Source organism: Monodon monoceros, unplaced genomic scaffold (assembly GCF_005190385.1).
Source record: "Monodon monoceros isolate NGI ecotype Baffin Bay Population unplaced genomic scaffold, NGI_Narwhal_1 Super_Scaffold_16, whole genome shotgun sequence".
In the NCBI taxonomy this organism is placed as follows: Eukaryota; Metazoa; Chordata; class Mammalia; order Artiodactyla; family Monodontidae; genus Monodon; species Monodon monoceros.
The window spans coordinates 8,630,456-8,644,198 of NW_021703772.1; the positions used below are offsets into that span (position 1 = coordinate 8,630,456).

Sequence of the window (13,743 nt, forward strand, 5' to 3'; positions counted from 1 at the left end):
GAAACAAAAGTGAAAATGAACAAATGGGACTACTTCAAACCAAAAGTTTCTCCACAGCAAAGGAAACCATCAATGAAAAGAAAACCTACCAAATGGGAGAAGATATTTGCAAATCATATATCCATCATACAAGCGGTTCATATCCAAAATATATAAAGAACTTTTACAACTGACCAATAAAAAAACAAATGACTAAATTTAAAAAACGCAAGGGAGTTGAATAGATATTTTTCCAAAGAAGATACAGGTGGCCAACAGGCACATGAAAAGATGTCCAACATTGCTAATTATTAAGTAAATGCAAATCAATCAAAACCACGAGATATCACCTCATACCCATTAGAACGGCTATTATCAAAAAGGCAAAAAATAACAAGGGTTGGAGAGGATGTGGAGAAAAGGAAACCCTGGTACACTGTTGGTCGAAATGTAAATGGATGTAGCCATTGTGGAAAACAGTATGCAGATTCCTCAAAGAATGATCCAGCTATTCCACTTCTGGGAATATGAAAACACTAATTTGAAAAGATATATGTACCCCTCTATTCATAGCAGCATTATTTATAACAGCCAAGATATGGACACAACCTAAGTGCCCATCGATAGAAGAATGGATAAAAAAGATGTGACACACACACACACACACACACACACACACACAATGGAATACTTACTACTCAGCCATAAAAAAAGGATGAAATCTTGCCATCTGCAATAACATGGATACACCTTGAGGGTATTATGCTAAGTGAAATAAGTTAGATGGAGAAAGACAAATACCATGATTTCACTCATATATGGACTAAAACAAAAATATTAATGAACAAGCAAAACAAAACAAAGCAAAAAAAAAAAAAAAAACCATAGAGAAAACAGTAACTTCTGGGGTGGTGCAGGAGGGTGAAATGGAGAAAGGGGGGTCAATTGTATGGTGATGGATGGAAACTAGAGTTTTGGTGGTGAGCATACTGCTGTGTATACAGAAGGTGAATTATAATGTTGTATACACAAAACTTACATTTGTTATAAACCAATGCTACCTCAGTTAAAAAAAAGAAGAAAAGAATCCTTCTTTGTCTTTCAACAGTGTGATTATGACGTGTCTAGGTGTGGATCTCTTTATCTTACTTGGATTCACTGAGCAGCCTGGATATGTAGATCAATGTTATTCATAAAATTATGGAAGTTTTCAGTCATTATTTCTCCAAATATTCTTCTATAATTTTCTCTCTCTTTTTGGTACTCCCATTAGCCCATTTCTGTGTATGCTGGTATGCTTGGCTTTTAACAGGTCTGTTCATTTTTTCTTCACCCTTTTTTTGTTGTTCCTCAAATGACCTATTTTCAAGTTTGCTCAAGTCTTCCTGAATCAGCTGTTGAGCTCCTCTAGCAAATTTTTCATTTCAGTTATTGTATTTTTCAAATCCAGAATGTCTATTTGATTATTTTTTACAATTTCTATCTCTTTACTGATATTCATGATTTGTTAAGATAACATTCTTATACTTTCCTTTAGTTCTTTAGACATAGTTCCTTTAGTTCTTTGAACATATTTTAGTTGATTTAGTCTGCCTATTATGTACAACATCTAGGCTTCCTCAGAGAGAGTTTTATTTATTGCTTTTTTCCTGTGTATGAGTCATGTTTTATTGCTTTGTATATCTTATAATTTTCTGTTGAAAACTGGACATTTAAATAATACAATGTGGCAACTCTGGAAATCAGATTCTCACCTCTCCCCAGGGTTTGCTGTTGTTGTCTGTTTTGTGACTTTTCTATAAAGTATTTTCTGTTGTGTGTGATCACTGAAGTCTTCTCTCAGTTACCTGATTGGACAGCTAATGACTAGCCAGGGATTTCCTTAAACACCTGGAACAATAAGTCTCCGAGTCTTTGCTGAGGGGCTATGTATGTGATTGGGGCACACCTTCCCTTCAATAGTCAGCCAGGCACAGACAGAAGAAATCTTTTCGCTTGTAAATGAACAACTGTTACAGCTTCCTCGGATTTATTTTGAGCAAAGGCTTAACAATCATTTAAGTTCCAGCTGAGGAAAACCAGTCTCCTCATATGGCCTCATGACACTGAGCATATACTTTGCTCTCTTTAGTTCTTCGTAATTGTCAAAATCACTAGGTGTTTTGTGTGCTTAAAGTACTCACAAGTTGTGTACTAATATACCTGTTCTGGCATGAGCAGTTTTGAAAGGATGCTGTTAGAATATATTCTCTGGAAACGTCACTTTAGCGAGCTGGGCTGCAGATTAGATAGCGACTACATTTAATATGTCCATTAGTGGTTCTATTAATTCATTCATTCGACACTACAGACCAAGCAGTATTAGGTCCTAGCAATGAAAAATTAATAGGAGATGGGAGAAGACCTGCAAGCTATTCCGTCTTTCCCGGCCTGACTGCCTGCTGCCCACAGATGGCTGATGATTTGTCACCACCACCAAGTAATATTCACTGACTGAGGATTTACCATGTTCCACATGTTGTTTTAAGTGTTTCACATATAACAACCTATTTAATCTTTACAATATTCCTAGGCGGTAGGTAGTATCACCATCCCAATTATTAGATGAGGAAACTGAAAGACGAAGCAATCAAATGACTTGTCTCAGTTACACAGCTAAGAAACAGCAGATCTGCAATATAAACTCAGTTCCGCCCAATTCTAGCTCTTCCACTAAATATCTTCCATCCTCTGCCCTCGCCTCCTCTAGCTGATAATCTAGTCAGGTAAGAGCCTGACTCACAATTGTGGTTAAGAGTTGTCACCACCATCAAGGACCACCTTCAAGCTGATGAGAATGCGTTTACTCTTCTATAAGGATCTAGAAATCTTGTCTATGACACTTGAGACAGGTCCAGCATTTGAATGTATTAAATATGTCTACTAATGGTTCTCTAGTTTTCGAGATACAAGAACCTAGAAAATAAAGACATTATCATGGCTCAAATTTCTGATCAGCATTTGTTTCTAACATGAAACATTCTGCCCTAGAATAAATTAAATGGCATGAAGATCCTTTTCTAATTGTAAAATAGAACACTCTAAGTGCTTATGTATTAAATGTATTACCTTGTTCAATCACATTCCTATGAGTTAAGGATGATAATTCTTATTTTATAGTAGTGAAAACTGAGGAAGAGAGGATTAGTACTTGGCTTAAGGTCTCATAGGCTGAGAGTGGTAGAATCAGGATTCAAACTCAGGATGTCTGGCTCCAGAGTCTGTAGTCCAAATCACTATGCTGTATTAGAAACTTCCATGATGTAAGCCTTTGGTAGATGAAGGATGTTTGCAGGGTCACACAAAGAAAAGTCTCCCCAAATCTATATGGAATGCAAGGGAATGTCCTCTTTTGCTAAGAGATTTATTAGTACTACAGAGCTTTTCCCAATACTTTGGAGATTTATCCTTCTCTATAAAGATTCCATTGCCCTACAGATTAACATCCTACTGGTATATAGTTAAGGGCCATTGGTGACTTACTGGTTTGAAAGGCTGGTATCTGCAGGTCTCTGGCATGCTTAGGACCTTAAGTTGGGCAGGCATAACTCGGGCTGGGTTATCCAATAGCTGGAAGTTTGGCTCAGGTTCTTTTTTCTTCTCTTTTTCTTCCTTTTTCTCTGCCTCATCCTAGGCGGGAAAAAATAGCCCCATAAAAGTTCACTTCTGTTCTACATCACTGAATAATGTTTAATAAATTTACTGAGCAACTATTAGGTGCAAAAGGTAGTTAGGATTAGACATAACGGAAGTAGAAGTAAAGTGATACCAGACTCAGACAAGAGAGATGGTAACTCTATTTGGGGGTGAGAATGATACTTAACTTAGTTGTAAAGAGTGAGAAGGCTTTTCTATCATCAGCGATATTCAAAAATAAATGATGTTCCCTTTGCCTGAAAGGGCTTTTCTCTCTACCACCATCATCTCACTGTCTAATGAAAATCCTACTCTGCCCTTCAAAACTCATTTTAGTTGTCATTTCCTCCAAGAACTCATTTTTGATTTGTACCCTTCTATTCTTCCCATGAATGGGTATAATTTCTAAAGTCTCTTCCAATTAAAATTTTGAGTCTCCATGCTTGGAACAGGATAATTATTTAAAGGAAGCCAAGAGCAAGGTATAACAATGTTCAACTAAGGAAGAATCTGGACCATGACAGAGAAAGCTACATCAACCCATATGACCACCAAGTTATACCTACCACTTCCATTTTCTCCTCCTCCTTTTTTTCCTTTTCTTTTTCCTTCTTTTTAGCCTTGGCAGTTATAGATAACACAGCAGTGGAAACCTAGAGGAGTGAACAGGGTAAATCATTTTAATCCCTTACTTACACGCAAATGTACAAGCCCAATGAGAATTCAGTTCTACAGTACTATTCTGTTTCCTGGTAGTAAGTATCATAAAGAACAAAATAGTCTGGGAATATAAAGATAACTTACTGTTACAGTCATCAGGTAAATCTTTAGTTCCTAGAGGCCTGTGTCCAATATAACTCTAATTTTTTTCATCTGTAGTATACCTTGGATGTGAATTTGCTATGATAAGTTTCTAAGGTAGAGATTTGGGTGCCACATCCTTTTTTACTTCATAGGGAAAGCACTGGAAAACAAAAATTTTCTCCAAACCTGGTCGTAAAGATCTCTCACTGGACTAGATGCCCTACAATGGTAATCCACAGTGGGTGAGTCGTTAACCTAGAATTATCCTCCTTGATGGGTCTCATTGAAATCAAAGGTGAAACAGGTACTTCGAAAGGCTGGGCAGTAATGGTGTAAAGCTGCCTTTGTTTTAGACTCAAAAGGGAGGGGGCCCTGAAACACAGCTGATGAACAAGATACTGTTGTCAAAGGATACCATCACCTACCACCCGCAAATTTGGTCAGTTATATAATTATCCCTACTTAACTATAACATTTACAGCAAATAGTCAACTGGCTAATATGGAACATTTTCTTGAGGGAAAAAATCATTTTCCTAAACCTCAAGTGTCATAAAGGGTAATTTTACTGAGAAAACTACAGGGGCAAGCACAGCTCTCAATTTCACCATACTTTAACTTAACACGTATCAATGAGTGTCTTCATGCTTGTGGGGAGGAGTATAAATTGGTTATATCCATTTTGAAAAGAAATTTAGTTGACACTTATAAAAATAATGTGCATTACTTTTGATCAAGCAATTCCATATCTAAGATCCTAACCTATAGATATACTTGTACAAGTGCACAAATATACACGTATAAAAACTCTATTCCAGTCCCATTTGTAACAGTGACAAATCAGAAATAACCTTAAATGTCTATCAGATAAAGAACTGGTAAGACAATGATATATACATAAAGGGATTGCTCTGCAGCTTTGGAAAAAGAGATCAATACACATTGAAAGTTTTTTAAAAAAATTGTTAAAGTGAAAACAATAAGATGCAGAACAGCACACAGAATAATTTGATTTGTGGTATAAAAAGTATAGCTATGTGCAGAAAAAACATTTGGAGGGATTCACAAATTGTGATTCCTGCAACATGGGACTTGGATGACCAGGAGAGAAAAGGGCTTTCACTTTATATTCCTGTGTAACGTTGGATTTTACTATGAGAAGTATTACTTTAAAAATACCTACTTTAAAACATAACAATATTTAAAACAAACCCAAGTAAAACACTAAGCAGCTCCTATATAGGTACAAATGGTGCTCAAAGTAGCAAAAAACCTACCTTTTCCTTTTCTTTTTCTTTTGGTACTTCCAGAGGGGCAGGATATGCAAATGTTGATGGTTTACAGTTTGATTTATATTGAACTTTCGGCATCTGAAGAAATAAGAGAATTCCCCCCCTCTATTAAAATAATCAAAATCAAGATTTAAGTACTCTATGCTCTTAACAAGCATACAGATGCCAAGGGCTGCCAGAAGTTTCAATCCTGGCTAAATTACACAGTTATTCAATTATGTTACCACTCCTCCCTTAAAGGCATCTCTCTTCTTTCACTGAATTAGTTTTGAGGTGCTTTACAGAACTACTGTGGTTCCCTATACTTTCTTCAAGCTCTGTGCCTTTAAACAGGCATCCCTTTCATTTTTACTGACCGCACATCCTGCTTCAGTGCGTTAAGTCCCACTCACAGTGTGAGCGTCAGATCAACTGTTACCTTCTTTGTAAAGTGTCATCTATCTAACCTGCATTCCTAACTTCCATGTCCCTTCCTTGTACCACAGTAACAACCTATACACATCCATATACAGTTTCTACACCATATAATCACACCTTACAAGAGTCTAGCATGAGCCTAATGGAAAAGTCGGCTTTGCATTACTTATTGACCAGGTTTAAAGTTCTCTAGTCTGAATTTTTCTCTATTTACCCAAGAGAATGGTAATGAGCATCACATTTACTAGGACAAGCAATCTTGTCTTTTCCATCCCACTTTCACTGTAAGGAATGGAAACAGAGATCATAAAATTGTGTGCCAGAGGAAGAAGTCCCTAAAGATTATACAGTATGTTTAACCACAATGTTAAATGTTGGGGATTGGGAAAACAAAAGATTCTTGCTCTGAGAGATAAAACTGCTCAATATTTACAAATGTGAGTAGTTTAATACTGAAACACTTAGAGGATAATTAATTGGCTATACAGCTATACTGAAAAAAATCAATTCAATGAAATAATCTTTACCAGCCATTTTTTGGCCTAAAATTTTTCCACTCTGAAAACTTAACAGAATGTTTTAACAATGGCGATGACCAAATGTAAGAGTTATTTAAAGATCAAAAAGCCTCTGAGAGGATGCAAGACCAAGAAAGTGATTCATCAGGCCATAGGACTGAGAAAAAAGACATAAGCAAAAATCTCATTAAAAAAAAAAAAAGGATAGTGTGTGATGACACGGAATGTATCACCTTAAGTCTTTGACTTAAGTGACTAGTTTCTTTCTGTCAGTGTCCCTGGCTCCTCACTGCTGGTCTTGCTTTCTGCCACTACCAAACGGACATCCTCCTATCTTGTTTTCCCTTTAGCAACAATCCTCTCTTCCATCAAATGCTCTAGCATCACATAACACTGAAACATATCCCTGTCTCAAACCTTCCTTCCTTAATAAGATTTAGTTTAGGTCTTCCTTGCCCAGATTATTGCAATAGCATTGTAACAAATTTCCACTGATATCAGAATGTTTCTAAAATGCAAATCTCATCATGTCATTTATCTGCATGAAATCCTACAACAGCTCTCACAGACCTTCAATATTAAATAAAATTCATCAGTGATTATAAATCCTTTGCATATTTTAATATTTTGCCCCCCTCTTACCAATCGCTCTCAATTGATTTACCCAAGGTTACGCAGTTAGTAAAAAGACTTGATTTTCAAAACTTCCACCAACACACTCCTCTCAATAAGGTGATGACTCAGTCTGAAGGGAAAATACTTTATTAATAAGATGCCAACTAATCTTTAAGATTTTATGAAAATCCTCGTGAGTGGGTGGCAAATAGGATATGGTGAAGATACAATATAAAACTGAGGTCTCACAAACATACCTTTAAGTCCTTGTTAAGGCCAATGACACACGTAGGGGTATAAGCCAATGACAGGAAGTGTGAAAGAGGAAACCAGAACCAGAACTGGGTAAAGACAAGGACGCCAACCACAGAAGGCATATGGGTGTGCCCAGTTCTGGACTGCAAGGAGATTGTGACATTATGTCCACCTGTAGAAAAGGAGAGAAATCATAAACATGAATCTAGCTGAGCAATAATAAAGATTTCTAAGTACTACACTAGGGAAAAATTTGGTGATTATTTTGAGAGTATAGTTCTAAAATCTAATATGAAGTCACTGGAATTAGTTAGCCAATGAGCTATCTAGGGTCTCCAAAATTGGAAATACTGGACTAAGGGTAATTTAGAACTTCTTTCTATATAGGTAGGCATTTTTCAAAAACTAAGCCTGAAGGATATCAGAACGTGTATGCTTAATTAAATATTAATCTATATTGTACATTGGCTTTTAATCTGCAAACAAAAAGTAAAATTTTAGTACATATCATATTTGTAAACAGTGGCAAAGAGACAAGAGGTAAATACTGTTTGCTTATTTTTATTCTTTCTGCTTTAGTCATGTCTGAATGCAGGCAGCTCCAAGATTAACTAGCCTTGTGATCTTGGACAAATCACTTTACCTCTAAAAGTTTTTTTTTCCCATTGGCAAAATGAGAGTTTGAACTTGAGCATTTGAACTAGAGCACTACCACTAACAAAAGAAAAATTTTAATATCCAATCCCTGATTCAACTGAAAAAATTTTCTGAGGAAGCACAATATGTAAAACAATGAAATCAGAGCTAATTCTGTTAAATCAGAAGAGATTTGGGGCTTGAATCTGACCTGTAAACCTACCTCTTTCCACAACCCCTAGACTTTCCCTTGAGGGAGTGCAGAGAAACACAGTTTGAAAGCTAGTAAACAAGAACTAAGATCCAAGTATCAGTTAGCTAAGATCTCTACTGGGACCTCATAAAGCTGAGATTCTAGGAGGCTTTAGGGGTTGCAAACTTGAATGTCTTTAGGAACTGGTCAGGTAAACAAATGAGAAAAGTTGGACTGAAAGCAGCCTGCTGATGCAGGGGACACTGGTTTGTGCCCTGGTCCGGGAAGATCCCACATGCCGTGGAGCGGCTGGGCCCATGAGCCATGGCTGCTGAGCCTGCACATCGGGAGCCTGTGCTCTGCAACGGGAGAGGCCACAACGGTGAGAGGCCCGCGTGTTGCAAAAAAAAAAAAAAAGGTCGTGTCATATTTAAAGAGGACATGTTACTAGGGGTGTTAGATCCAGGGTCACTATGTAATTTTGTTTTTAAGAGTACACTTGAATCTGGATTTCGGACAAAATTTTGCAAATTTTGCTAGGCAGGCAAAAACGTGTTTAAGGCAGGTATGGCCCATGGGCTGCTGTGTTGCAGCCTCTGGCCTATAGTAACAGTGTTAGTGTTGGACCCCAGAACTTTAAGACACGAATCTTTTAGTTTATATAATATAGCCCATAAAAATAAGGCTTGTTTGTGCCTAGTCACCATCCTAATATGAATTCCAATTCTGGATTTCCATTGCTCACATTTCACTTCTCTTCATCTCAGTATCACACAGACACCTTCATGTTTTTTATGTATTTACTTATGGCTGTGTTGGGTCTTTGTTGCTATGCAAAGGCTTTTTCTAGTTGCGGTGAGTGGGGGCTACCCTTTGTTGTGGTGTGCGGGCTTCTCATTGCGGTGGCTTCTCGTGTTGCCGAGCACGGGCTCTAGGTGCATGGGCTTCAGCAGTTGTCACACGTGGGCCCAGTAGTTGTGGCTCACGGGTTTAGTTGCTCTGTGGCATGTGGGATCTTCCCGAACCAGGGCTTGAACCCGTGTCCCCTGCATTGGCGGGCCGATTCTTAACCACTGCGCCACCAGGGAAGTCCTGCCTTCATGTTTTGCTTGGAGTTAGGAAGTGAGTACTAACTTTACTAAGCCAAAAAAAGCATTTTTTATAAGAATCAGCGTTCTACTGTTCAACCAGATAACCTAGATTTTCTTAATACTCCCTCTACAGATATTTCATTTAAGATTTTACCTAGAAATAAATCAGGTATACTTTAATTGTGTTTTTCCAACAGGAATGAGTTATACTTTTACTGTCTACTTATATTCTTCCCTATTCTAAACCCTACATTCACAGAATGCTTACAATATATTAAAAATTTTGAAATACTGAAAAAGATTCCAAGGAGCCTCCAATCTAGTGAAGACAGATAATTAGATAATTAAAATAAGGCACAAAAGTATTATGTTAGGTATAACTGGGTACTAGGCCCACCTACATGGTGGAGGCTGAATACAGTAGAAGAAGAGGGGGGAAGGCTTCCTAGAGAATGTGATATTTGATCTAAGTTTTGAAGCTGAATTTTCTTTTATTTCAATGAAACCTATCTTCTTCACACTTAGAAACTAAACTAGCCTTTAGTTCTAATAGTTTGAGATTTAATATGAAACAAGGGCAAGTTTATTCTATTGATAGTGTTTGCACAGTTTTACAAACTTCACCATAAACTTTCTTAATCTTCAGCTTTTCTCCTTGAAGAAACCAAATCATTGAGTGAGTTCTCATAAACTTTACTCATTCTTTTGAAGTTGCCCTCTCCAGGTTTTCTCTACTACCATTAACTTCTGAGAGATAAATTACAGGACTAAAATTTTTTCTAATGCAGTTGCAGAAATGTTTTCCAGGAAGAAAGGATATTAGCAAAGTGAAAAAGGGTAAGAAAATAATCTTATGCTCCTAATAGCAAATATGGCAGTACACGACTTTCATGTACTTAATGACACTAAAAAGAGAAATGGAAAGAAGCATCAAAACTTGATTGGTGCACCACAGATCAAACAGACACTCCCCAAAAAAAAGATGGAAGGAGAGAAGGGCTCAAAGAGGAAGGAGGGGAAACCAGAGAGAGGACTTCTAGTAAAGATGGCAGAATAAAGCTAAAACAAAGAATTATTCTCTCCCCAATTTCTTAACAAATGACTCTAATTTAGTAGTACTAAAGAATGAGTAAAGGGTTGAAGCCTAAAACTACAAACTTCAAAAACTAGCAGCTAAAAGAAAACATAAAAGATTATGGAGTAGTAAAATGTTACTTCTAAATCCTATTTAAAAACCAGTTACCAAAAGTAGCCAATCTGAAAAGGTTACATACTGTATGATTCCAACTATATAACATTCTGGAAAAGGAAAAGCTAAAGCTATAGAGACAGCAGAAAGATCAGTGGTTGCCGGGGGATTGGGGGTGCGGGGGTGGGGAGGGAGGGAGGGATGAAAATGTAGAGCACAGAGGATTTTTAAGGCAGTGAAAGTATTCTGTATGATACTGTAAAGGTGGATACATATCATTACGCATCTATCAAAACCCATAGAGAGTGAACCCGAATGTAAACTAGAGACTGACAAAATCCAGTCAGTTAAGTGTTAAGTCTTAGTATAGATACCTTGGAAAAAGAAGCAGCAATAAAAGAAATGGTGGTGAGCACTGAATCCCTTTAAATATGAAACTAAGACTAAACTGTGAGAATTATGATTTCACAAGAGTATGTAAATGTTATGAGCTATGACAATGTAAAAATTTTGGAAGGTGGCAAAGAATGAGAAAGGAGAAACTATGGCATTGTCAATGTCTGTATCATTTATACATGGGAGAGAATACCATCAAGAACTGAAATGGTTTACTTCATCTAAAGTATCTATGGAATACTGTCTTTATTTATATACAGCTGCAACGACCTATCTTTAAATTAAAAAGAGAGAAAAATATAAATTGTACGTTAAACACTAAAAATTTAAGCAGAAAACTCTCAACTTCTTGGAAAATTAAAACAGAACAAACTTTACTAGACAAATGGATTAAAAGAGAAGGGTATTTGCCTCAAAAATTTAGAAAACAAGGACTTCCCTGGTGGTCCAGTGGCTAAGACTCCATGCTCCCAATGCAGGGGGCCCGGGTTCGATCCCTGGTCAGGGAACTAGATCCCACATGCATGCCACAACTAAGAGTTCGCATGCCACAACTAAAGATCCCACATGCTGCAACGAAGATCCTGCGTGCTGCAACTAAGACCCAGCTCAGCCAAAATAAATAAATTAATTTAAAAAAATTTAGAAAACAGCACCAACATTCTAAGAAAGAAAAAGCAAATAAGAGTCAAGCAAAAATAAAGAATTTAGGGGAAAAAAAGACTAGCAACAGCATATAAACAAAAAGAGAAATCTCTAGCAAATCTAATTAAGAAAAAGATAATATAATCAAATTAGAAAGGAGACAGATTTTTTTAAAAAGCCTTATATATAAGGGAGATTACCTAAAATTAAAAAATAAGGATGCTGAAAATCTTAATATGACTAAAAATACTCTAAGTACAAAACCTGACAAGGTTAACAAAAAAACTTACGATATCAAAAACTTCAGCTTCTTTCTCTGATTTCCTTCACTAGAAATATAAACACATTTCTAGTTGACCAATAAAAGAATGTTTGCAATAAATATGGCTAACAGTGTTTTTATTAGAAGAAATTAAGATAACCAACAAGTTTTAGAAAAGCTCATCTAGTAATAGAATTACTATGAAAACCTTGAGATACATCGTTTTACCTTCCAAATTAGCAAAGATTAATGAAAAAGATTATATTCTACATGCCTAGGGTACAGTTAGAAAAAGAATCTCACACTTGAATGAAATAGTTATGCTTCCTCCCTTCTACCCTACTGAGTGAGATATCACCAGTAATAACAGTTAAAGAATAGGTTGAATGAACCCCAAGTCCAAGGTACTAAAGCACACCATTCTATCTTGAAAGAGTAGCCCATCTCTTTCTAAATAAACCATAGCGTAGTGGTGAAGAATGTGAAGTCAGGAGCCAGTTGGTACAGTGTGCTATGCATTTACTAGGCAAATATTCCATGTATCTTATTTTAGGATGATTTAGCTGCTAGAGTTTGTCTAAAACCTAATTTTTTCCTCAAAAAATTTCCAATGTCAACTTGTTTAAAACTGATATATACTAAGAAAATTAAAGGAAAAGAAATCAGCCAACACTCACTGAGCACTTTACTAAGTGACTGAGACTGTTTTAGTTGCTTTACATATATTTTTAATCCTCCAACACTATGAGGTAGACCTTACGAAACAAGAAAACAGACATAAAGAGGGGAAATATAGCTAGTACTGTAAAGGGACTGGGATTCAAACCGTAATAGTCTGCAGTTTTAACTCTACTAAATTATTTCTATGAACTACAGGCTCCAAATTTTCTCCAGGAGTAATTTGTCCCAGACTCAATTTCTACATTGTCATATAGTTAGAACATATATTTCATTAGATTTAGTTTAAACAGACAAATTAATCTGGAAGATTTTAAAACATTTACCTGCATCCAGTATGCCCTGGGCCAGAATAGCGCCAAACTTGGCCATGACATCATCGTGTTTATCATTGATGACTTTCGAATACAGCTGTCTGAACTGATTCACCTGAAGGAACAAGAAAACCAATTATAGTCTAGTTCTATTCACTTGCTGTGTCATTTTCGAGCGGGGAATAGACCGCTCAAATGCAATGAAACCTGAGTTCTGATTCACAACATTCAAAAAGAGAGCGTTCTGGGCTTCCCTGATGGCGCAGTGGTTGAGAATCTGCCTGCCAATGCAGGGGACACGGGCTCGAGCCCTGGTCTGGGAAGATCCCACATGCCACGGAGCAACTAAGCCCGTGAGCCACAACTACTGAGCCTGCGCACCTAGAGCCTGTGCTCCACAACAGGAGAGGCCGCAATAGTGAGAGGCCCGCACATTGCGATGACGAGTGGCCCCCGCTCGCGCAACTAGAGAAAGCCCTCGCACAGAAACGAAGACCCAACACAACCAAAAATAAATAAATACATTTATTAAAAAAAAAAAAAAAAAAAAGAGAGGGTTCTGGACCGGATTTGAAGGCAGAACAGTCCCATGGTTGAAATCATGGATGTCATGACTTTTCTGGTATGGGAGCACCAGCTCTGTTTTCAATCCTCATTCCACAGTGGATGATTCAGACTCAGGGGAATGCTGAGTGTGATTTCATATTGTACCACTGTTAGTCAGCAGGCTTAAACAGTTCAAGTGAACACTAAGGCTTTCAGTGAACTCTGAATTACACCTCTTC

The 13,743-nt window shown here is 37.1% G+C and overlaps 1 protein-coding gene across 3 annotated transcripts in view; it reads right to left on the bottom strand.

The window, feature by feature from the left end:
• PSMD1 (proteasome 26S subunit, non-ATPase 1) overlaps nt 1-13,743 on the bottom strand; it is a 97,772-nt gene that overhangs the window by 10,279 nt on the left and 73,750 nt on the right. For all 3 annotated transcript variants that reach the window (XM_029225150.1, XM_029225151.1, XM_029225149.1), the window contains 5 exons: nt 12,971-13,073; nt 7,557-7,726; nt 5,735-5,827; nt 4,221-4,307; nt 3,502-3,648 (listed from right to left, as the gene is read on the bottom strand). In XM_029225150.1, coding sequence (XP_029080983.1) covers nt 3,502-3,648; nt 4,221-4,307; nt 5,735-5,827; nt 7,557-7,726; nt 12,971-13,073 — 600 coding nt within the window. The remainder of the gene's footprint in view (nt 1-3,501; nt 3,649-4,220; nt 4,308-5,734; nt 5,828-7,556; nt 7,727-12,970; nt 13,074-13,743) is intronic.